Below are 26562 nucleotides of genomic sequence, written 5' to 3' on the forward strand. Positions count from 1 at the left end.
AGTTCTGGCCATTTTACATTGACACAAATTAACATCATTACGAGCCCAGTAAACATGGATGTAAATGTGTACAGTGTACATAAAAGTGAAAGATGTTTATTAGAAAGCAATTTATAATATGACCAATAAAACAGAGTATTAGCTTCATATCTCGAGTCTTGATGTAATAATTACATTTTTTGTTCAAATAACTTGATTCAATGGTTAGGATTTCAATGTCATACTACTGACCTAACGGACCTTTCAGTTGCAACGTCACTGCCCAAGTTTTTGCCAACCAAGGTTGGAAAACTAAATGCCATTTTTTTAAATAAGATTATGAGACCCAACCTCGTTCCCAAGGGTGATCGATCTCACCATGCCATTTTTCCCAGCATGCCTTGCTCGATCATTACCCCTGGAATTGGCCAATTTAAATGTGCTATATGCTAGCACATTTAAATGAGCCATTAATGAGCGTACGTATTCATTATTCAATATTTTCATCGCGCGCACGCATGTATTTCGTCTTAAAGAATGTTTTTTTTGTTTTAAAAAACGAGTTTGTGTTGTACAAAACGCGGGCGTGATCAACACGCAAATAATCTTAAAACTACGCACGCACGCACTTGACATCTAACGCCCTACCAATTTCCTTAGCCAATCAGCGTTGTTTCCCAGTACATGTACATCCCTCCCAGGGGTTAGTGACGAGAGGTATCGATACGGCGCGCTGCCCATGGTAGCGAGGCTGTATGAGACCCCATTACCCATTCATACAGTACCATGTAATGGTTTACAAGGTGCTTTGGCGCTACATGCTGCTGATCAAACTGGGAACACCAGGGTGAACCCCTTCTCTTATGATACGTGCAGTTTTCTTTTACGTGCATAACACAACACACAGGACCAACGGCTTTACGGTCCACTAAACTATCAATTGAGAATTAAAAACCCACAATAGCATTAATAAAAAAAAGAGAATGGAATGAAAAAATGTTGGTCTGTTTAGGACGCCGCTAGTCTTAAGACAAGGAACACTGTAGCTTTGACTCTAGGCTGTTGGCGTAGTGTGCCCTGGCCCGGCGCGGCACCATTCGGCAGTCTGCACGCTGTGCATACACGAACAACGTATACAGTACATTGTACGTACAGTACATTGTACAGCGAGAACAGTATAGCGAAGTCGAGACTACGGTCTTGTCTTTCTACTTTCAACCTCCTACACGTGGCTCAAACAACTTAGAAAGTACTCATGAACCGTACGTGTACCGTACAGATGGTAATGTACATGTACATGTACAGTACGTATGTGTGTACATACGCTGTACACGTATTATATGCACTGTGTTATGTATGGGGGTGCGCTGGCTGAATTCAGTGATGCAGATGGGGACTGAGATTTTGCAGGTCGCGGCTGGCTGTAGCGCCTTGATCAAGGCTAGGAACACAGTAGATTACAAAGCAGTACGATTGGACAGACTTCACTTACTGTGACACTTACATCTTTATTATCTAAACTCACAGAACAACTGACACATTATGGTAAACCCATCAAATAAAACAACCAAGAGATAAGCTTGGTTGGTAATTTTTACTAATAACTAACCTTCAATTAATAAAAACAAAACAACAACAAATTACATTAAAATTATGATAAAGCTCTCATATTGTACAATATTGTATCAATAGGACACTGAGAAACATATTTAGTTTACTAAATAATGCTGAAGAAAATCATAGAAAAAGGAAAGTAAAATTCACGTTGAGTGAGCAGCAAGTTTACTGCCATACAGCCGAGCAAATATTTACATTCATATACAGGCATACATGTACAATGCTTCTTCATATTCATACAAGCAAACCAAAATTGTGTTTTGAAAACACCCACTATTATTCCATGTGAGTTCTGCTGTTAAGCATCTCTCCCTTTTATTTTCTGTAAACTGGGAGGGAGGCTACCCAGTCCCCGCCCACTGCCACCTTCACAATCACTCTATACCCTTGCGCAACGAGGAACGCGCCTCTGCACAATGCACGTCTACTAATCCCAAGGAGAAAATTTCTTTACATTACAGGTAAATATAAACTGTTATTTTGCCTTTACAATTCTCCATACTTTCAAGATTTCAGTGAAAATCACTCAGGTGGGATTCGAACCCACAACCTCTACACATTCAGAGCAGATGTCTTACCACCAGACCACCAAGCTAGCCTTGAATCCTTAGCAGCAGGTACTGCAATGATTCAATAGATGTAAATTTTCTTACAATTAATTTCTGTTAAAGACCCTCGACACTATTGGTAATTGTCAAAGACAAGTCTTCTCACTTGGTGTATCTCAACATATGCATCAAAATAACAAACCTGTGAAAATATGAGCTCAATTGGTCGTCGAAGTTGCGAGGTAATAATGAAAGAAAAAAATACCTTGTCACACGAGGTTGTGTGCTTTCAGATGTTTGATTTCGAGACCTCAAATTCTAAATATGAGGTATCAAAATCAAATTCGCAGAAAATTTCTCGAAAACTATGGCACTTCAGAGGGAGCCGTTTCTCACGTTGTTTTTTACTACCATCCCCATTACTCGCTACCTAATGAGGATTTATGCTAATAATTATTTTGAGTAATTACCAATAGTGTCCACTGCCTTTAAATCCTTATTCAGGCGGTATGGGTCAGATGGGGATGCTAAGCAGCTTATTTTTATTTATATGTTGATATTGTGCAGTTTTAAAGTTTAATTCATTTTTATATATTGTATTTCTCACATGTGCTGCAGTTGCCGTTTGTCTGCTATTTAAGATAACTACACTTATTACAAGTTACCCTTTATCAGTTATAAATTTTTAGGCTATTCTCTTGTTTCTTTCAGCAATAAGTATTTTAATTAATTTAATACAAATTTAAACATGATAGTTTAAAGTGCATTTGTGGCATAGAGATTACATAATCACTAAACAGCAGCTGACAAAAATAAACTGTGCAATAAAATTACGCTGCTTACAAAAAGTAGTGAACTCGTCAGGGCATGCATAAAATTAAAGTAAAATAAAAAATAAAAATTAATTGAAAGAGCTGTGCAGCCCTTTCATGGCAAAATAGCCAATTTAAAAAATGAAATTATTTGAGAAAAGTAGAGATAAGCCGTTTGGATAGAGATAAGTGTACATGTATATATAAAAAAAGGAAGAAAAAAAGAGAGGTTGAGATACATATAGGACATTTTACATGTGTTTTTACATCCATATTCCATACATAGCATGCCTTTGAAACTTTAAAATGGGGACAGCACCCTCAAATTACTGAGAAATAATCTTATATCAATACAAAACTTTTTGATTTGGGCTGATTTGCAGTGTAAAGGCCACGTGGCTGCAAGGTTAAATTCAGTTTTGTGGTAAATTCATTTTTTTAACGGTGAGAGACCTTACGGAAATGAAGAATTGTTTTTTAAAATTATACAGTTATAGTCTCGAACTACAATAAACATACCACTGTGTTTGATACACCCCAACCACTCTAGTTCAATGACGCAACATTTGTAAAGATCTGTACATATTTGTAAAGAATTGTTGCTTTTTATGGACTATCAAATTGTTCCTGTACCCGCTGCTAAAACTGCCTTTAGCCACTGTGCAGTCCCAGTAGCCTTGACTCAAGGCTGTTGGCGTAGTGTGCCCCGGCCCGGCGCGGCACGATTCGGCAGTCTGCACGCTGTGCATACACCAACAACATACATGTACATGTATACATTACATTGTATGTACAGTACATTGTACAGCGAGAACAGTATAGCGAGTACGGTCGTGTCTTTCTACTTTCAACCTCGCACACATGGCTCAAGAAAATACTCATGTACCGTACGTGTACCATACAGATGGTAATGTACACTGTACATGTACAGTAGGTATGTGTGTGTACATACGCTGTACACGTATTATATGCACTGTGTTATGTATGGGGGGTGTGCTGGCGGAATTCAGTGATGGGGACTAGGATTTTGCAGGTCGCAGCTGACTGTAGCGCCTTGATCAAGGCTACAAACCCAGTGGTCTGGTGACAAGACATCTGCTTTTTAGCAATACAAAGGTTGTGGGTTTGCAGCACACCAGAGTAATTTGCACATGGAGTTAAGTACCGAGTGCACAGTCCTTAATACACATCGGTGCAAGGATAAAAAACATATGAGAATCTTTATCCAAATGCAAGAATGACATCCCCCCACATTTTCATGAGGATTCTATCTATAGGAAAAATGAGTGCATCACAAAACTGAATTCAATGATAAAGCCCTCCTTAAAAGATCCAAGATATCCCTTTATCATATCTGCTTCAATAAAAAAAAAGGTGATTTTACTGGCAAAACATTTCTATTGGCAACGGGCTCAATCAACGACTCTCTACAATAACATGAACAACTTAAAAAACTGAACTAAAATTCATTTTAACTCGTCATTACAAAATACAACAAACTGTTTTCGTAGACATACACTAAATGTACCAAATAAAACAAGTACAAATTTACACTTGTTTGAATCCTAAATTCCTCCCAAGGGCAATTAAAGTATTAAACAGGACTGGTTGAACTGACACAGAAATAACAGATGGTGTTCATGTTTCAACCCTGTAGGCCAACATGAACAAACAAATATGTGAAAATACTTAACGCTGTATGACTGAGGAGGAAAAAAACCCAATTCGGACAGACCAAGCAATTTTCAGCATGTAAACACATTGTCCTTAATTTTGGTTGTAACAACCGAACCATCAGCTGTTGTGCTTTTAAAGGATTTGGGTACTTTTGTAACACAAAACACAATGTCCACAGATTTACGTTAAACTTACACCGTTTGAAGATAATGATAGTAGAAAGCTTCCCTGAAAATATTACTTGCTGAGGTGCTGTAGTTTTTGAGAAATGAGTAAAACAATGTCATGAAAATACGTTTTTACATGCTTAAATAATTTTCGTCTCATGATCACTGAGACGAAAATCATTTTCATGACATTGCTTTACTCATTTCTCAAAAACTACAGCATCTCAGCAAGTAACATGTTCCAGGAAGCTTTCTCCCATCATTATCTTTAAACTGTGTAAGTTTAGTGTAAATCTGTGTGGACATTGTGTTTGTTGTCAAACAAAAAGTACATAGACCCTTTAAGGGTTTCAAACACAGTTTCCTCAAACACAACAGGGACAATTTCCCAGAAAACAATCATTCTTCATGAGCTTCTTAATCAGTAAGCATTAAGACTAAATTTAAACAATGTGTAACTAACACATTCTTCTCACAAATAAAAAACAAATAAAACTCGAAACAGTATCGTTAAGTCAACGTATTGCTACAGCCCTGAAAATATTGGACAGTTAAAAAGAACGATATTTTGATATTCAACACCTACTGTACAATTATTATGTTTCTTTACTTTACTTCCGTCTCAGAAAGGTTTTGACCCCCCCCCCCAACAAACCCCACACACTACAAAACAGAAACACAATCATGACAAAAAGATACAAAAAAGATTATCATGTGTTCTCGAAGCCTGATATTACAAATTACATGGAAGCCTTTGCCTTTTCTGTCCCTTGGTGCCTCTCGTTACAACAATTCCTATAGACTCAAGATTTTCTGATGGAAGTGGCCTTTGCAAAATTAAAATGGCCTTGCCCTCTCAAAGGTGAAACTCTAGGCCTGCAGGGCTCCAAACTTAACACTGGACCAAAACATTTTTAGACATGAATTAGACAATGTTCCATATTGTTTTGGCAAACAAACTTGCCACAAAATGAAAATGAAGTTGCAACAGTTTTAAAAGGGGTTTCAATTTTGCAATAGAGTCCTTACGTAAATGGACAATATATTAAAGGGCATCATGTTTGAGAATCAGGCATGCAAGAGTGCCTCTGGCTGCCAGCCACATCAACCCATTATGACTACGGAGCACAGCCAAGCTCGTTCTAGAAGCAGGCATGCAGCAAGGGTGCCTTTGGCTGTCAGCCACATCAACCCATTATGACTACGGAGCACAACCAAGATCAAAAGCGTTTGATTTTTTCCGAGGAAGGAAAACCGAATGGTCTGGAAAACCCTCGTGGAACAGCAGAGAACCAACGATCAACTCAACTCACATATGGCCCAGGCCGGGAACCGAACCGGGACCACCTTGGTGAGTGGCGAGCGCTTTACGCACAAGCTAACTATGCCACCACTTTTGAAAAAGTAAGCATTAAATTAATCCTATTTACAATGCATTTAAACACTTTTTACGCTTACAGATAATGAAGATACTGTATGAGAGGAGAGCCACTAGTTCACATAATGTTTCATTTGTACTCTACAGGGATTTGGCAATATCAAAATAAGAACTGAAAACAAAAAAATCGATACTAATATTACGTTTCTGTATTTCTTTTCTTTTTCTATTGAGTTCATGGCATTGACTAAGTACTTTTTAGGGGGAAGATTGTGAATGTTATACAATCTTGCTCATGTCAACCATTTGAATTGGTCTCAAACTGCCAGTTTGCTGCTAAGTTGCAACTGTGATTTTTCTTCTTGATTCACTAGATCCTTTATGAGCAGATTGTAGAGGGTGCACTATATTTGAATCACCAGAGCCACATATTAAAAGAAATGCGTCAACTTGCGATTAGAAGCAACTTTGAGTCAACCGAAATGCATGGGCGAAAACAGGGTGCCAGCCTAGTCTAACCATAGGGTTGCACTGCATTTAAACCTAAAATGGTGTCCAGCAGCCAGAAAACTAGTCCCTTTTTATGTCGCAACTCTCTCAGTACACAGCTCTGGGAATCTACCCTCTATAGACCTCTTGCACATGCCATACTGTCCGCCATTACGGGAAGCAACTTGAGTAGTCAAAATGCACACAAAGGAAATGATCCCCAAGAGGCGGAAATGGTAGCCGCGCATTGTCTAGATGAGCATATCCCGTCGTACAAAGAGTCTATTGATCACATTTCTTTCTAGGAGAACAAAAAATTCCTTTCAAAAGCCCAAACGGTGGTTAAGTTATACACATATGAGTAACTGGATAACTTTCTGTGGATGGATAAATGAATAATGTACATGTAATGTCAGAATGTGTATGGTACAGTTGACATTGCATGCAAGGAGCTTTTGGCAGAGTGCCACGGCTGCATAATCTGATAAGACATGATAGAACCAAAGAGAATTGGCAAGGGCATCTGACTCTAGTTAACAAGGTGTATTCCATGACCTTGTTTGGCTGCAGCTTCGATTTCATTTGACTGAGACAAATGACCCCAAACAAAACTACCCCCAGACAGTACTGGAGAACAAACATAAAGAAAGAGATGTTAAATTTGCATCGGGGATAAAGAATATTAATTTTGGTTTTTACCCCATACACTGATGTGTGTTAGCACTGTACACTCAGTACTTTTCCGTGATGGTTTTTACACAGGACTCAGGAAAGTACTGAGTATACAGTGCTAACACAAATCGGTGCATGGGTAAAAACCAAAATTAAAAACCTTAAGTACATGTTCAGAACAGTTATTCCTCAATGGTTCACTTAATATGTTGATTTATTTATTTATCGAGTAAAAATTTGCAAACATCAAGCAGATGAGTGAAAATTTGCATCAAAAAACCATCTATAAGCATTCCCATCCTTTAAGTGATTCCCTGGCCGCCGCTTCCCACGCTGTATCATAAACTTGCAAGTGATACCTGGCTAAACAACACTTGATGGCTTCCGATTGGCACCCCCCATCATTTTAATGAGAGTTGTGGCCGACCCACTCTATAAATGTGCGCTCAAGTATTGTAGCCTGCAAAAGCAGAATCAAGTCGTAGGCCTACAGCAACTGGTACCCTCTTATTTTTCTGATCTTGTGACTTAGGGTGACTGTGTAAAAACTGGATTCTTTTTTTGTGGAATCGCATCCAAATACTTGCATTTTGACATGCACGTACATGTACTAAGCGTCACACAAGCGCCATATAAGCAGTCAGAAGCTTTTACCGTAAGTGTGCGTAAAGCAGTCACTTTTAGGAACCACAGCATTGATTTTTAGCACACCCCTACCAGGGTTAAGTGACGAGAGGTATTGATATGGTGCACTATCGATGGTAGCGCTAACTTACAAGTATTACGTCAGTCCCCTTGCAATAGCTAGACGCTTTTCATTGAAATCTCAGTACAAACCCACTGTGTTGTTTCAATGCCACCTGCTACCACATATTCTCAAAGACATCAAAATATGGCATATTCAAGAAAGTTTTAACTTATCGTCATATTATTTCCTTTAAAAAAAGTACTTGTCTGTCAAAACAAACAAAAATTAAACGCTATGAGCAGCTTTACATTGCAAATTGTGCAGTGTAAGTTTCATTTCCCACAAAGCTTTGCTTCCACACTTGTTCCTATTTTAACTTAGATTCAATTTATGGATTTTATGAATCCATTAAGTAAGTAAAGGCATCAAAATCTAGTTTTGTTTTCAACAACAACTGAATATTCATGTGTTCATCATAAATCGTTTGGAGTTTGAAGCATTTCATAAAGATAATAGAAACGGGTTGAAAGACAAGGATCTTGTGCACATGGAAAAGTTTGGCCCATATAATTGAATCAATGACAACAAAAACTTTTGAAAAGTCGATGCCTGCTTGCAAATATTGCGCACGAAAAAGTGACTAACCCTTAAAAGTAATAAAATGAAGATAATCAGCTGTGATCACCGACAACTGATCGTACTTGATTCACTCGAATAGATCTTGCTCCATTGGTTTCTTGATCCAAGCGCCCAGTCCAGCCTTCTCAAAGCCCTGAACCATGACCGCCTTGGCTTGGTTGTAGTCCACGGCAAGAGCCTTGGCCTCTGCGTACGTCCTCGGAGGGGTAGCCTGTTGCTCTGTCGTCGTGGACAGCTTCCCGTACAAGCTCTTGAACGTCTGAAACAGCGATGATTTGCAGACGCGCGATGGCTGCCCCACCTCCTGCTTTCCCGTCGTCGCATTGATCACTTCCAACTCGGCATCTTTTTCAGTCCAATTGACGCTGAAGTTGGGCGCCTTTCCTGGCTGGCGACTCTGAGTGTTACTCACCCCGCTAAGCATGGGGTGGTTGTGGTGAAATGAGGCGGGCAGCTCCTCCAGGGCACCCAGGCGGCCGTACAGGGCTCTGGAAAGATGATCGGAATGGTAGAGGGAGCCCAGAATGACGCTGTTCAAGTAGACTGGCTCGATGAAGTTACTTAGTAAGGACCCTTGCATACCCAGAACATTCCAACTGTAAAAAGAATACGAACAAATCAATTTTTATTGTAACACATCTCTTTTAAATATCTTCTGAAGATGATACTCAATATACATAACAAATAGTTTCTGTTTAACTGTACACTGGCATGCCATACTCATAGTTAGGCATAAATATTTATCAATATAAACCACAGGGGAAACTGACTGGGTAAATTTTGAAATGCTTTTTGGGGTTGAACAAAGAATTGACTAGAGTGGGATTCGAACCAAGGACCTTTGGATTAACGTGCCGACACTCTACCAACTGAGCTATCTAGCCCTCAGTTCCAATTTGTTCGAATCCCACTCTAGTCAATTCTTTGTTCAACCCCAAAAAGCATAAATATTTACATACATACACATACACCATGGCTAGACCTGATAACTGAACCCCTGATCAAATACAACTTAAACAAATCTATCGAGTTTTTTTTGGGGTGATCTACTGTACATGTACTATCAAATTCAGTTAATGGTATAAACATAATTTAATTAGAGGTAAGAATCCTTAAAATTACATCTACAAGAGCATTACACACATTGTAAATCATATTTAAAGGAGCTGTGTCATAAAATTCATAGCAGCCCTCCCCCCCATACTCACAGTAACAAACTCAATTTGATTTTGCTGACAAGTACATGTATGCTTAAAGGAAGATTAAAAAAAATTAGTTGACAAATGCTAGTCTGGATGCGGACTAGGAAAACATTATTTAGGGGAAGTACATGTAACATCCCCACACCGGCCTTGGTCTTACAACAATTTCCACTCACAGTTTTCCTGTCATTTGGAAACGAAGTTAACAGTTTTAGGCTTGATTTTTGTGTCGCATAAAATGTAAATGCTTACGTGCTAGTTTAAAGTTTTGTTGTACAGTGTAACAAGCTGTTCCCTTTTTGATGGGTCATAGCCATAGAGTTATATATAAGAACTAGAGGGCGTACTGGTGATGCTGCTCGCACAAACACGACGGGACCGCAAGATGACAAGCGCGCCATTCTGTACGCGCGTTGAATATGAAATACACGTTTGAGTTTTTTTTACTGAACGCTCACGCGATGCTGTTTGTTCAACTTACAAAATGGCCGCACAAACACACGCTGTGAGATGGCTGTTTTGTTAACTTAGAAAATGGCCGTCTGCGTGCATGCCGGGGCGCGTATATAGGCCAGTGCGCCCTCTAGTTCTTATATATAACTCTATGGTCATAGTGTACATGTACGTAGTACATGCAGGTGCAGGCCTAGAATTTCATCTTTGAGAGGGCAAGGCCATTTTCATTTTGCACAGGGCTCTTCCATTGCAAAATCATAAAGATTTTACTGGCAAAGCTAAATGTAGTGGCCTCAAGCCTGCGGTCCAGTGTTAATTTTGACCCCTGTATTAAATAAAAACCTGTGGATTAAATGTCATTGGTGATCTGTCATGAGGGGGCAGGACAGTCCAAATTCCACACACACAATGAAAAGAGACTACACAGCTGGATGTAAAACATCCTGGTACACAAATAACCCTTCCAAATACCTGATCAGTCCCCACCTGCCTAACCCAAGTGGGTTATTTAGAAATCAATCTGTCACGTATGCCACCATCATCCAGACATTACACATGTGGGTATGGCATTGAACTGTGGCAGCCAATGTTCATGGGTGAGGTATTTTGTTGGCAAAGCATAGTGCCAATGATATGTGGGGCAAGAATGTACAGAATGAGAACATTCAAAAGCCTTGCAGCCATCAAAAGCTTTTTAGCCAGGTTAATGTTGTTGTCCTACTACATCATGAGGGATCAAGAGATACATTCATAAGGCCCATTTTCATGGCTCTGCTAACCACTGAATTCTGCGCTTACGATCACCGTTCTCTGCTTACTTGCAAGCGCCAAATTTCTGCGCTACATGTAGCTGTGTAAGCTTAGAATGCCTAGTAACATGGAGTGCGCACGTGCGCAAGCCAAAATTCCCATAACCCATGAAATACGCTTGACGTAAGCACAGAATTCTTTCTCACACTCTGGCCCATCACTATGGAACGAACTCCCCCCTAAACTCAGACAACTCACTACATATTCCAGCTTCAAAACCCATTTGAAAACTTATTTGTGTGCTTGACTATATTCTTCGCTATCTGGCTTCGGCATCTCTCCTGCGCCAGGAGTGTCTTTTAGACAGACATGGCGCATTATAAATTGCCACTATTATTATTATTATTAATTCCCTGCTTCCGTAAGCGCCGATTCTGTGCTTAAGGTAAGCAGAGCCATGAACATGGGCCCTGGTCTTGTTTTCCTCTGCTATTCATTGGTAACGCTACACGGCTAAAAGTAGCTTGTAATCAAATGAAAGATGCGAGGATGGCTTTCAGAATTGCTCCACTTAAAGTGTAAAGTGCAATCTGCGTCCCAGCTGGACCCATACCCAAGATGTTTTTCTAAAATACAGAACACGAACATGAACATATATAGAGTGCATATTTCTTGAGGCTCAACAACAGGGCTGGAATTACTAGCAGGCCCTTGCCCCCGGTCTTGGCCTTGGTGCCCCTTTAAAAGTTTCATTGCCCTGGTGCCCTTGAAATTTACAACTCCCTCACCGGGAGAAGATGCCTTGGTGACCTTGCCCTTTCAAAAACGAAGCATACACAGCGTGAACATGATACAATCATCACTTTACTCCAAACCCTGAGGGCTTCTCATGACGCCCCCATTCAAGAATATTCACATTCTCAAGACTTGGACAACTGCCAAAGCAGATCCGTTTATTCACAAATTGTCTACATATTTGGATAGGAATATTTTGTAAGTCACAATCAAGACATGTGCAATGAATTATTTTTTCATCTTTAAGGGGAAAACTTTCAATCAAGTATCCAAAGAAATTGACAGGATAGATCATTTGTTTGTTTACAGTATTAAAATGGCATCACATTGTAAAAATTCTTTTACAGGCGCCCGGAGTATGATCACTGAAAGGACAAGGTCGTTTCCATTTTGCAAAGGGCACTTCCATTGGGAAATCTTAAAGTCTATTGCAAACTTTTGAAAGGGGATCCAAGGCCAAGGGCAATAGAGGCTGCGACCTACGTGGCCTCCCATAACTTCATTCCAGGCCCAAGCTTGCAATATTAAAAGGCAGTGGACACTATTGGTAATTGTCAAAGACTAGCCTTCACAGTTGGTGTATCTCAACATATGCATAAAATAACAAACCTGTGAAAATTTGAGCTCAATCGGTCATCAAAGTTGCGAGATAATAAGAAGAAAACACCCTTGTCACACGAAGTTGTGTGCGTTTAGATGGTTGATTTGGAGACCTCAAGTTTCAAGCTCTAAACTTGAGGTCTCGAAATCAAATTCGTGGAAAATTACTTCTTTCTCCAAAACTATGGCACTTCAGAGGGAGCCGTTTCTCACAATGTTTTATACCACCAACCTCTCCCCATTACTTGTCAACAAAAAAGGTTTTATGCGAATAACTATTTTGAGTAATTACCAATAGTGTCCACTGCCTTCAATAACATAATTTTAACCATGGTCTCAAGAATCGATGGCATCTGTCTTTCGAAGCACATTGCCTAGGCATTATTCCCTCTTGCTCATGATGTAAACTTGACACTCATTTTCACACACAATGGAAACATGGAAAACATTATTAGAAAACAAACAAATGGGAAACCTTTGGACTACAAAAATCAAACTTACAAGTAGAAACACCACAACTAAAGTGGTTACCATTTAGAAATGAAAAATAAATTTTTAGCAAAATCAATACATATTTTCATGGTAGGGTCCACATTGAAAAATACAAGTTTGAGCACAATCAATACACATTTTCATGGTAGTGTACCCATGATAAAAATTTTTTAATGAAATTTATATAAAAATTTCAAAAAATTCCGGAAGCCTCCTTCAGCATGTTCTGAAATGGAAAAATGAAGTCAAGTACAATAAATAACTACATAGTAGTTGCACAAAAACGATAACAGTTTGAAGAACTTTTTAAAAACAGTTTGAGCTGAACCACCAATTGCAGGTGCAGCGACCACAATAGGGGGGTTTGTGTACATTGGTACAGTCAATGTCAAGAACTGGATGGCGTTATTTGACGTGTAAATACTAAGAGTGATTGATAACTGGGCAATTCGTACCTGGCAAACATTTAACGGGTGCATAGTAACCCAGTTTATCAGGATGGTGGTTGATGTACATATATGCACTGTCATAACTCTTTCAACCCCCCCCCCCCTCCCCAACAAACAAAAGTCTGAACCCGCCATGAACTTCTCCGTGCAGGTAAAAATGGAGGGAAAATCAAGCGTGGTTTTGAATGATAGATGTATTAGACCAGCCTGCAAAAGGACATCATGCGGTGAATGTCACTCAGTTCCACGCATAGCTGTTTTACATATATACATGTACCATGAATAATTAGTGCAGTTGCAGTTGAATGGTTTCAATTGGTCATATATCATTCAACTCACTGGTTAAAAATACAAACTATGAATTTAAGACAATACAAGGACTCAAACAATACAAAGTGTCAACATAAAACATGTCATGGGTTCGAATCCAACTCGAACTATATGCCTGTGATTTTCTCTTTCACAGAACTCAGGAAAGTATACAGTGCCAACACACATCTGTTTATATGTTGGTAAAACCAAAATTAATATTCTTTAAAATCCTGATGCAGATTAAAAACTCTGTTAAAAATGTCAAACAATGTAATAAAATAGTTGTTTTAAGAATTTTAAATAGTCAATCTTGTCTTGGGACCACAAATTTTAAACGTTTGAAATCTGAAATAAAAACTGAACCTTACCGTGACAACTTATCACTGCATGACATGGTCAAGAGACGTTCTCCCTGGAGGACCCCATCCCACGTCTGTATGAGTGGACCTGACCTGACTGGAATGGTGCCCTCGCCCGACTCAATCTTGGTGCGCAGCTGCCCTCTTGCCTTTCGGTTCGGATGCTTATCAGTGGAAGAGTTCTCTTCCCCCGTCGCTTCGTGGGGAGAGAAAATGCGAGCGTCTCCGCAGGGCGACGTGCTGATGTACAGGTGAAACTGTATCCCAGCCTTGAGGGTGTAACCTTTTCCGGACGGGCTCGGAACAAAGATGGACTTCTCTCCCTCGTTCTGACTGATGTGCTCCAGGTGAGCGTAGAAGAACCTCATCAGGCCGCGTCTTGAGATGATCTCGGCGTGGGAATCGTTGACGGCGAGGCCCTGATCCGACATGTACTCCCCGTTGATGCATTTAGTGCCGGTACCGAGGGATATGACCTGAGCATCTTCAATCCCCTCTCCCTTGGTCATGACAATGCCGGCAGCGACCTTCCGCCTCGCCATGTTGCTGGCCAGCCCGCTGGTCAGATCGCTGAATTTGCCTTCTACTAAGGAATGCACGAGATCTGCAAGCACCTGCGGGACGTGCAACTGCAGGCCGTCACTCGGGATGGGTTGAAGACCTGGTAAAACCACAGGTGATATGTTGAATAATGCTGAGAGGGCTGCCTGAGCTGCCCGGGCCTTGGCAAGTTTCTTACTCCTTGCCGAGCCCTGAAATTTATGTTCGTCCACGATGGCTGCCATGATGAAATTCTTGGCGTGGCTCTGGCCGGATTCGGAGATCATCTCAAACTTGACGCCTTGTTTGAGTTCGTTCAGCATCATGATGGGGTTCTTCCTGCTGTCCGAGGACAGAGCACTTGCAGAGTTGAGAGGAGATGCAAGAAGGCTCATTTTGTTCCCATTTGGGGGTGATGACATTTCCGTCCCAGACGAGCTCTTGCTCTGTTGTTCCTTCTCAAACGCATTGAAAATCTTTGGATTCTCGAAGTTGTCTGCCGTGAAATCGGAATTGAACACTGGCTGTCCGACGACCCGAAGCACCTCAGATGGGTTAGGATGCTGGACAAACGAGTTAAGCACCACCTCCGCAGCGTGCATCTTGGCAAGTTTCTTGGAGCGACCGGTTCCTTGGAAGGCTTCGGAATTCACCTCTACCTCTACGGTGAATAGCGGTGCATGCACAGGCCCTGTCTGAAAGGCGGGTTTGAAAATCAGACCGGGCTTGATCTCATTGAGTTGCATGAGGGCGTTCTTGGGAAGCGGGGGACCCCTGGCACGTTTGGAGCGTTTCTTCTTGGGTTTCTCCTTCTGGATGTCGGCGTCGGCTTCGGGCATCTCCTGGTCGTCATCCTCGTGAGCTCTCTTGACTCCTTTCCCTTCTGCCCCATTTTGGTTGAGCTCCATCACTGGTTTCTCATCTGGGATGTTCTCTTTCATGATGGCATTCTCACAGACAACGCTTTCTACATTAAAAAAAAGAAAGCAAGAAAAATTAAGTTTTCATTTAGCTGGGTAAACAAAAATTATACCAACATGTTTGTCCTTGACTAAAAGTAGCGCTAAGCACTTTGTTGTGCTAAGCTACTTTTTGTGCTCAAGCAGCTCTGTGTAATTGGCACAGTAATGCTCTATTAAGCGCTGCATGAAGGAAAAAAAGGAAAGCATTAAAACATGAAGATTCAGCAACCTACATGTGCACTGTAGTATGAAAACGACACATTGGTTCACTAACTAACTCGCACACTTTTCTGATTGTACATTCACTTACGTATACACTTCATCCTCTGCATGCCTTCCTGCATCAACAGTTCATCACTCCATCATTCAACAAAATCCAACCCAATAATGAATGCTTTATGAAATACCCAGCCAGCCAGCCACACACACACAAACAGGCGCTGCAAATTCCTTAACTCCCCTTTCCAGTTGCCATAGTGACAGGCATTCAACCTTCATTACCCTCCCCCACCCCCCCCCCCCTAACAGGACTGAAACAAACAGAGGGTATCTTGGACTCACAACAGCATCGACACTAGTGTACAACATCCAAAAGTGATGACACTCGATCATAAATTAAAAAAACACATTTTTGATGGGTTCCTAGCAAAGAGTTGGCTCAGTTTTTTTTTGCTACCTGATTGATCGTTCCAGATGACCATGTTGATGGATTGTACAGAGTGTGAAATGTCTGCCAAGCAGGCTGCAAAGATCATATTGCTTTTTAACAAAAGAATGACTCCCATATTTGGACTTGAATGATGAGTTACAAGTCTAGTGCCCAATTTCATAAGCCTGTATGCAGCACAAAAACTTGCTTAGGACAACAAAATGTTCCTTAGCAGAAATAGGTTAGTGGGCCAGAACACCATACAGTGACCATTCCTGCGACCAGTACCCCTGTCATTTCTTTCTTAGCCATGAAATTTGCTTAGCAGAATTTTCTGCTCAACGGCTTTATGAAATTGGGCCAAGACACCGTAAGCAGAGCCATGAAATTGGCCCCTGATTCAGTTCATGGCTTCACTTAATGCAATAAGTTCCTTACACGAAAGCACTGCATTGAAAAATAGTAATAATACCTCAAATATCATTGCCATGCATCAAAACGCAATGTATGTAGACAGAATTTGTACTTACCGATGCAAATGTACAGTACGCATAAATTAAAGTTCAATATTGAGATATTTGCAATTAGTTGGCGCAAGACCTCACTGTACTTCGACCCTAGTTGCTGAAGTAAACGAAACCCAACCATGCCCCATACACAACCGTTTGCCAATGATGTGCTTTCCTTTGACCCGGAGGTGAAGTTTTAGCTTACAGTGTCTCCATGTACATGTACACTGATAGTACATGTGGGAAATGCACACTACAGCCAGGTGTACATGACAGGTTGCCTATAAAATGCACATTACCAGGCAGATCAAAGAAGGCTTCCAATGAGGCTGGCAAATTCCAATCTGCATTTGATTGGTGTGTCAGAGTACACCTGTTTGTTTTTTTAAATGGGCAAGGGCACCAAGGCTTTTTCGCATTGGTAAAAGCTACCCTATGAGACAAGGTAAATTTCTACTGTCAGCATTTTTTTTTTTTTTTTTTTTTTTTTTTTGGGGGGGGGGGGCGTAATACATTGATGCCCTATCCACTTGACTGCAATGGATGTATGTCAACATTCTTACTGGACCAGAGTTTACTTTCCAAGACCAGAATTGAAAGACTCATTGCTAAAAAATATTTCACAAAGATATGTACTCACAAAGATAATTACACAATGAAGTAGCCTACTAAAAAGTTGCTGAAAAAACACATGAGAAGACCATTGAGCTTGTTAACCAGCCCAATGCTGAGCTCACTGGTCTCAAGCCTGCTGTCTAGCCCTAACATGGAGTTTTTTTTCCGTCAGTCACTAGAAGTCACCAGGAACTAGGCCTACATGTACAAGTTTCTTAAGTACAACAAACTCCAAAGCATACACCTTGAATTCCTTTGTTTTCATTCCATACTAACCACAATTTACTAAAGCCACACACCGCTACAATTCTTGACACATCTCTTTGAATTTGATACACTGTTTTTGTATTACTTATAGGTCTTGCAGAAAGTCATACCCAATATTTCCCATCCATATTTTTTTTCGAGTATAATCCTTTTTCCCACTTCAGAAACACAAAACATGTTAATACAACTGGGATCCACAGGCATACGCATGAGTTGAAAACCATTAAAAATCTTTCAAGCGAATAATCACTTTGTTTGTGGTCAAGGACCACTTTACAATCCAAAGGGGAAAAAAGTTGTTTGCAGGGACAAAAAAGAGAGAAATGATATCCCTTTGAAAATTGTGCAACGTTGCACATTCATACATTTATTGTATCTATCTACAGGCAACAAGTTTGCCGTTACTATGTAATTGCATCAATGAACAATTAGGTGCAGAGACCTCGAATTAACCCTCAGCGCCCACATCAATTGCCATGGCAGGCCTGATACTTCACGGAGGCAACGAAGGCGATTGCCTCCGTGTCCCCTGGTCATTGCCTTGGTGCACTTGAAATGCTCCAGTACAAATTTGCAATTTCATCATAGTGTGCCAAGAAGAAAATGCCTTGGTGCCCTTGCCCTATCATAACTGAAGCATACAGCCCTGCCATGGTGCCCTATGCTTTTACTGTGGTGCCCTATGCTTTTGCTGTGGTGCCCTTTGCAAAGTCCCAATACAAATTTGCATTTTCCTCGTTTTAAGTGCCCCATACTAGAGCGTAATTGCTGTGCCCCTTCAAGAGTGAAGTTCAAGGCCTGGGTGCAGTCAGTTTTCCCACAGAAAGCCCCAAAGTACGCTTTAGTAATCACTCTTAAAATAAATGGCAACATAAACTTACTTGGTTAGGAGTACAGCAGCCTTCGGTATTAAAAGCGATTTAAAGAATCGTTTCACCTTGAAGTAATGTGGTTATGAAAATGTAAGTTTTTATCCCCAAAATTTGAACCTGAGTAGCATTACAGAGAGTAACGTCTCTCAGATTGTGTACCGGTATTCCAACTACCAATTATTCTGCCTGTGTGGATCAGACAACTACATTATACAACTGTTGCACACTGTGACGGGATCCATGGCGTTTTGTACACCCGAGGGGGAAAATGGCACCCGAGGCGAGGGTGTACAAAACCCATGGACCCCAGTCACAGCGTGCAACAATTGTTTTGTTGTACCTTTGTAAAATTGTTATTCCTCTTCTCGAAGTTCTGTTGTCATCTTCAAACATTATTACGACGGACTATTCATTGTTTAATAAGCAGACGAACAAGAAACAATTCCCTCGTAACCACGGTTGTTTCGTACACAGCGCTGGAAATCGACCAACGCTGGGAACGATCAAGGTGATGTACAAAGGTTAACATCACTCATGTTACCCGGCCCTGTCGAGCCATGTAACATGCGTATTTGTTGCACGGCACGTGATTGGTTCTCGACCGATCAAACTTCACAATTTGTACAGAGGTATAACAATACATTTTGTTACACCTCGATAACAAATTGTGAAGTTTGATTGGTCGAGAACCAATCACGAAACCTAGCAACAAATATGCATGTACCATGGCTGCACAGTGCGGCCGGTAACATGAGTGATGTTAACCTGTGTACATCACCTCGATCGTTCCCAGCGTTGGTCGATTTGTACGAAACGGCCGCGAGTTCGAGGGAACAGTGAATTATGGTTTCTTATTTGAACAACTGTTTGTCTGCTTATTAAACTACGCACACTCCGTCGTTATAATATGTCTGCAGATGACAACATAAATTTGAGAATAGGAATAATCATGTTACCAAGGTATAACAAAAAAAATTTTGCACGCTGTGATTTGGGGTCCATGGGTTTATGGACCCCGTCACAGCGAGCAACAATTGTAGTGGAATGTGACTAGTGAATATCGCTAATTGTGTACACAATGTAAACACAAACCTGCCTCAAAAACACTTCCAAAAAGATCATTATTGTAACTTATTAAAAATCAAACTCAGTATTTTTCATGCACTGTAAAATTTAACTTCCAATCCCCCATCAAAACAGCTCATAACAATTACCATCACTTACTGTGCAGTGTGAGCAGCCAAATTCTGCAATCATTTCCTTTCCTAATAACCGCTCGACTTCAAATCATTTCAATGGCGCAATCAAAAAAAACGGGGCCAGTACTTGAAAGAGTGGTTTCCAAAGCACCATCAGATGTTCTCTAAATAATGAAGTTGGGCAAATAATGTGCTTTATAGTCCGAAACTAACACTAAGGGTTCAATCGTATTGACTGATAGCTATCTAGGCGTTGGGTTGTTCAGTGGGAAACGTCAATATAGACAAAGTGAAGCATCGGTGACTTGGGCTGACCTCATTCTTACAGCGCTTACCCGATACTTGGCAGTCAGAACAATAATGTCTAGTTGGGTGAATTAATGCATAATACAGGTCTCTGTATTATCTGTAAGTTTCATCAATTGAACGGGTCGATAGATAACGACACTGTGGACGGATCATAATACTCGGAATGATATTCTTTTGAAAGGTTGAGCAAAGTCCATGATGTACGCCTGTCACGATACAGATTTTTGGACATACCAAAGACATTTTAACAAGTCCATACATGAAAGTTGGTCAAAATGTAGTGTACATGTACAGGCACTGCATTATAGTGGTATGTATATGTCCATGTACAGGCATACTCATGTACAAGAGGAACATGGTGTGTAGTAGCCGACCCCCCCCCCCCCCCACCCCATATTTGTAGTGAACAGAACACATATTTTACAATTTGTCTAAACTTAAAACTGTCTTTTATTTTCAAAAAAAAAAAAGAGACAATAACACAAGTTCAGTGGTTTGGGAAATAAATGTTAAATCCTGATCTAATTCTCTCACTTGTGGACATTTTAGTTACCTTATTTTTTTAATGAACTTAAAGGGACGTTAATGTATTTTAGGTGACTTTTGTTTTGGTAAATTAAACAAGAACTGAGCAATTAGGGAAATTTTTGTTTGTACACGATGTAGATCTACAACCTATTGCATAAGCACCAGGTTAGGCCTAGGCACGTTGTGCTCTGTAGTGTTCTTCGTGTTTTTTTTGAAGTTGTGATAATTTCCTTTATTTTAGTTGGTTATCTATGCATGTCAGTACTAACAAATACAACAAATCGTCTATCACTCACAGTCACAGCATGATGTTATTGTTTTCCAAACACCCCAAGTCTCTTTTAAATACTAACCCTAAACAAACTTCAAGGTCACTGTAGAGTGGTTTTAAATGTCAACAGAGGACCCTGTACGCTTTAGTAAAGGCCTTGTCACATGGACTTGCACTTCAAGCATGTTCTTAATGAATCACCGACAATATACCCTTACCTCTGACGAGGGTAGTGAGGAAAGCACACAGGATTTCCTAAACTTTGAAAGCGATCTACAAGTTTAGTATAGCAACGCCTATCCCAGGAGGCTCGATCACGCTACCTTATTCACTTGGTTACTGCATTAACTTTTCGGTAAACCTGGCGTACGAATAAACCTTATTGCAGGCTTCTCCCCGGGATTTTTAAGCACTGTGGTGTTTTGACCCAACCTTTTTTTAGTTTGGCTAACGGACCCTAAATTTAACTGAGGTCTTCGGAATGTTCTATACTTGGTGTTCTGTGCATTCTGGAGCATTATAAATATTTTATCTTGAAGATTTTTTTTTGTGAAATTAGGAAAACAATATAGTTTACAAAATTCAACATTTGACCACGTGCGTTATTTAAGTTACAACACAGTGAGGTATTTCTAATTATTCAATTGAAGAACACCAGACAGCTGGATAGATTGCACGTTTCAGTTATCATGGAATTACATGTTATTTAATAATGTGGTAACAGTAATAAAAGCCTTTCTGAACATCTTACACTGAACCAACCATGAAGCGAATCAAGGGTCAAGTAGGGGTCAAGATCCTTGAAAACCAACTGAATTAATGTGACACTGTAACTAAACCAATACACATTTTGTTTTTTGAGACACACATTCGTTCATGAATACTTTTCACTTGTTCACTTCATCAACCTAATTACCCAATAACTTAATACAACATGACATTTGGCCACGCGCACCCCTGTCCTTACACTGGTGCATCATTTCAATAAGAGTGGTCTGGTTTCCGCCCCCTACTGGTGAGTTTCCATTGATCTGGAACACCTCGCCAGCTTGGCCTGGAATAACACAGAGGCAATGGCCTCTGTTACCCTCAGGGTCGTGGCCTTGGTGCCCCTACAAAAGTTTCTCCATTTGGTGATTGTCAAAGACCAGTCTCCTGATTTGGTGTATCTTAACTTACATAATGCATAAAATAACAAACCTGTGAAAATTTGAGCTCCATTGGTTGTCGAAGTTGCGAGATAATAATGAAAGAAAAAACACCCTTGTCACACGAAGGTATCAAAATAAATTTCATGGGAAATTGCTTCTTTCTCTAAAACTACGTTCACTTCAGAGGAAGCCTTTTCTCACAATGTTTTATACTATCAACCTCTCCCCATTACTCGTTACCAAGTAAGGTTTTATGCTAATAATTATTTTGACTACATGTAATTACCAATAGTGTCCACTGCCTTTAAGAAACTTTCAAATGAAAGTGCCTTTGCAATATGAAAACGGCCATGCCCTCTCAAAGATGAAATTCCAGCCATGCATCAGTGAGGGACTATGCCAATCTGTGAAGGAAGACCCGTGTCACCAATATAGCACATGTTGGAGTCATTTTGCTGTAGCCAAGTCAGTACAAATTTTGTGATGACATTTTCATACGACACAATGTTAGATGAGATGCATACATGTGCACAGACAAAGACAAATACGGATTTCAAAATGGTACAAAAAAGTCACATTGTACTGCTTAATTGCAACATGTCAAGTAAATAAATCATGGAGGTAGAATAAATCTAGTGTTCAACAAACTCTTTGAATGTTACAGGTTTCAGAATTATTTATTAAACTGCAAATTCTACATACAAAGCGAACATTGTATGATTTAAAAGGTCCCAATATAAATGAAATAAAATCAGCTATCAAGGCCGTGTACAAACAAGTTTTCATATTTGTACATTATCCGTGGCAATAAGCAAAAGTTTTGTATGATTTTCAATTCAAATTAAGTTCAAGAAAAACAAATATGTAGTAAGTGATTCTGCAAATCGGGACATGCAATTTATATTAGCCCTGCTGAAAAATAGCATACATGTACACTTTGAGCTTTATATTCAACAATCGACCCAAAAGTTCTCAAAATTGCATTTCTGACCCAGCACATCCCGAATGAAAACGAATGCAAATATCCTTGGCAAACTATTCACAAAATATTTACAAATATTTAGATTACCCTTAGTTAACCTTGGCATCAATTCTACGTGAACAAAGTCAGCCCAGTGTTCAAGTATGTAACATTAAGTATACACACTGTCCCATGGCTGCTCTGGGTCAGTCAAATCAACAGTCAAAGTTGAACCAGTAAATAATTTCATCCTGCAAGATTTTGGCATAACAAAATCATTTAGAGTAGATTGTCCTGAACAATATTTGCGCACACAATGAAAGATATTAGGCCTACTGACAACAAATGATAGTTTAGAGAAGCAATTGGCGCGTTTTGCAATGCAATGTTCATGAATTGGAATTTGTTCAATGTGAAGACAAAGGCAACTCCTCCAAGGCCACTCCAGACATGAACAGGACTAAGCTCAATTCTTCTAACTCATTTGAGTGGAACAAATTCTATCCACTAATTAAAAAAATTGTGAAAAAGACGAGAGATAGAACAACAGGAAAACAACAAACACCACAACGATGAAGAGACATTCTGACTACAGAAGTTGTTATTCCTTAGACTGCTGGACGGAGGTGACAAGTCAAAACACAAGCACAGAATCAAAACACAACTCCATTGTACAAATTTATGATGATCATAAAAGAGAACTGCTTTGGTTGCAGAAGTAGACCCAGAGAGGAGAAAGTTCACATCTGATTATGGCTGTAAAAAGTACAGGGTACATGTACATGTATATTGTACTACTATTTCTTAAAAAAAGATATACATGTAGGCCTATAATATGAAGATGTGCACTTTATAGGTTTTGCATATCGTGTCATAACTCTCAAGAATACCTACATGTATGTACCGACTACAATACAAAAACAATCACTAGCTTGTTTTGGGTCTTTCTCTCAACTGCAAAATGTTATGTGTAATGCTTTGTAACTAACCGTTCCCCTTAAGGAGCAATCTTTATCATTTTTGCCAGATTTGTCAGCAGATTTGCCCAATTTTTACCACTTTCAAAAATCATGACACACATTCTAAGAGTGCGGATTTAATCTTCCATGGTTGCAACTTCGTCCTGAGCAGCTTGCGTAGGGCTTAAGGAGTTACGCTACAAATGCCACCCAGTAACTGGGACGCTGGTTCTAAAATTTACATTTGCGGTTCGCCCACGATAATTTTTGTAAATCGAGTGCAACAGTGTCATGATTTTCAGAACACCCAGCCTAAAAAAAAAATGCTCCAAAATGACACAATGTCTTGAAAAATTGCTTGGTTGCTTCTGGATGTGTCTAAGATGCGACAATAAGCATTGAATTGTTCTCACAATCATTTTTTGTGCTTAAAATTCATGATTTTTAAGTCAACAACGGACAGTATGTGTTCTAAGTTTTTGGAAGTCTTCAAATGTAAATATGACGAACTCCTGGTGAATGTGAACATAAGTTTTACACATTAATTAGTTTCCTTTCTTCAATTTACATGTTCTGAAATTTAAAATGAATGATTACATGTTTGTACCATAATATGTTACATGTAAAATGTTAGAAACTATTTGGCGGACTATTACAGTTCCCCACTTGGCCGCCTACTATGGCAAGATCGGGTTGTTTGGGCACATGAGCACATGGTACTCATGATTTAATTTAATGAACTCTGGGGACATCCCATGAACTCATGATTTAATTTTATGTATTCATGTGTCAATAAACATGTAGAAGTTTATGTGTCAAACAAATAATAAAATGGTTTTGTTTTGTTCTTATTGTGACCCCTCTCCGATCCACCAGCACAATCTCCTAGTGATCAGACTCTCTGGCGTCACCGTCTGACTCTTCTTCGCTCCTCCTCTCCTCTCCCTCCTCTCTGGCCATCTCATCTTCCGCGGCCCGTTATTCTGCGTCTTCTTCGGCATCTTGGAGATGAAATGATGGCACTCGTCCGTCGGTTTTTTATGCTGCAGAAATCAGTGCGCACAACGTACGAACGTTGCAAGTGCGGAGCATGTGTGGAGCACGTGCTTACTCGGTACGGTCCATGTGAGTTCTGCGTGCTCATTGGACAGCTGGACTGGGGAAGTGCCGAGTAAGCACGGACTACGCACTTATGACGTACGTAGCACGCACGTGCTTAGTGCGCCGTCCATGGAGCAAGTGACCGTTGGAAACATTAAAAAGGACTCACGGAGTCAGTGCGTTGTGCGCTCGTTGGCTGTAGAGGGCACGCGCGTCACCCGTACATCACCCGTACATCACCCGTACTGGGGTGAATCCGTACGGGTGACGCAGAGAAAGTTCCTCATGCACTAAAAAGGCTACGTCGTGTCTGCGTGCTCCCAAATCCGTACTGAGGCGGTACTCGCCACGTACGGATCCCCAAATCTTGCCCACGTTTTTTTTGCAAGTAGACAGCATGCACTTGCACGTATGGCGGGTTGGGACCGCCGCTTTACAGGGTTTACAGAAGCTAATGGTGAAAGACTTCTCTTGAAATATTATTCCATAAAATGCTTTAGAAAACATTAAAACATTATCAATTCTCGATATCGAGAATTACAGATTTATTTTAAACACATGTCATGACACGGCAAAACCTGCGGAAACAAGGGTGGATTTTCCCATTATTTTCTCCCGACTACGATGACCAATCGAGCCTAAATTTTCACAGGTTTGTTATTTAATGTATAAGTTTTGATACACGAAGTGTGGGCCTTGGACAATACTGTTTACCGACCGAAAGTGTCCAATGGCTTTAATAATTTATAAACATTTTTCAAATAAATAATATAGTATAACAATACAACAATGACTGTTGTGATGTGTGTATTTGCTGTGGCTACCTACCAACCTGTGCAACTGTCTGTAGTGATTAGTTCCGTATTTGCTATGGTCTATCTTGCTGTAAATTGCTTAAATACAGAGCCATTCACCATCTCGAAATCTTTCACTTTGCACACACTTCACTTACTTACATCATGACATGTACACTACATTCACAGTTCACCCTGCCTGCTGCAGTGCTGAACCACTTCCTTCCTCCAATCCATGCTCATGCTGTTTTAAACGCAATCTACATCCAAAGCTACACATACAAATCTTAACCAACGTTACAACCCCTTTTAGGAATAAAATACATATTTGTCTTACCTCCTTCATTTTCAGCCATATTTGATGCCTAAAATGTAGCAAACAGTGCTCAGAAATTGCAGCAGTTCAAATGGTACGCATAAAAGCCACTGTCCACCAATTTCCTAAGTCATGCCTTAATATTTAGTTTGGTTCCCATCCATCGGTCAACATGAAAACCAATGCGAAATGATGTCGGCGGAAACCAGACTTGTAACAACGCACGCTTGGTTTTCCCCATAACGCATTTTTACCACCTGCAAACATAAACATGCGCTAGTCTTGTTGAGCTTTGGGGAAATGCATGGGCGGGGCGGGGAGGGGGGGCATATAACTCATGTATTCCAGTTTTTATATTTGAGATGTAACTAATTCAATAGCTCTGGTAATTGTCCTTTGTTTATTGAAGAGTTCTGATAGAAATATACATTTCTGTGAAAAAGATTTGCTTTATCAGGACATAGAGGACATAGAGTAA

General features: G+C 40.1%; 1 protein-coding gene across 3 annotated transcripts; it reads right to left on the reverse strand.

The window, feature by feature from the left end:
• Positions 1 to 1444: 1444 nt before the first annotated feature.
• LOC139937050 (double-stranded RNA-specific editase 1-like) lies at positions 1445 to 26261 on the reverse strand. 3 transcript variants are annotated; one of them, XM_071932025.1, is made up of 3 exons: positions 26106 to 26261; positions 14091 to 15588; positions 1445 to 9262 (listed from the first exon to the last, which is right to left on the reverse strand). In XM_071932025.1, the coding sequence occupies exons 1-3, from the start codon at positions 26122 to 26124 to the stop codon at positions 8734 to 8736; spliced, it is 2046 nt and encodes a 681-aa protein (XP_071788126.1). In that variant the 5' UTR covers positions 26125 to 26261; the 3' UTR covers positions 1445 to 8733. The 3 variants fall into 3 exon arrangements, with proteins under 3 accessions (XP_071788126.1, XP_071788128.1, XP_071788127.1); XM_071932027.1 differs by lacking the exon at positions 26106 to 26261 and adding an exon at positions 25931 to 25990; XM_071932026.1 differs by lacking the exon at positions 26106 to 26261 and adding an exon at positions 19720 to 20049.
• Between the last annotated feature and the right edge of the window lie 301 nt (positions 26262 to 26562).

Source organism: Asterias amurensis, chromosome 5, assembly GCF_032118995.1.
Source record: "Asterias amurensis chromosome 5, ASM3211899v1".
In the NCBI taxonomy this organism is placed as follows: Eukaryota; Metazoa; Echinodermata; class Asteroidea; order Forcipulatida; family Asteriidae; genus Asterias; species Asterias amurensis.

Bases quoted from the DNA above. Each gene is read 5' to 3' on its own strand.
- LOC139937050 (XM_071932025.1), bottom strand. The intron at 9,263-14,090 runs GTAAGGTTCAGT...TTCTTTTTACAG, and splicing joins TGCAGTGATAAGTTGTCACG to TTGGAATGTTCTGGGTATGC.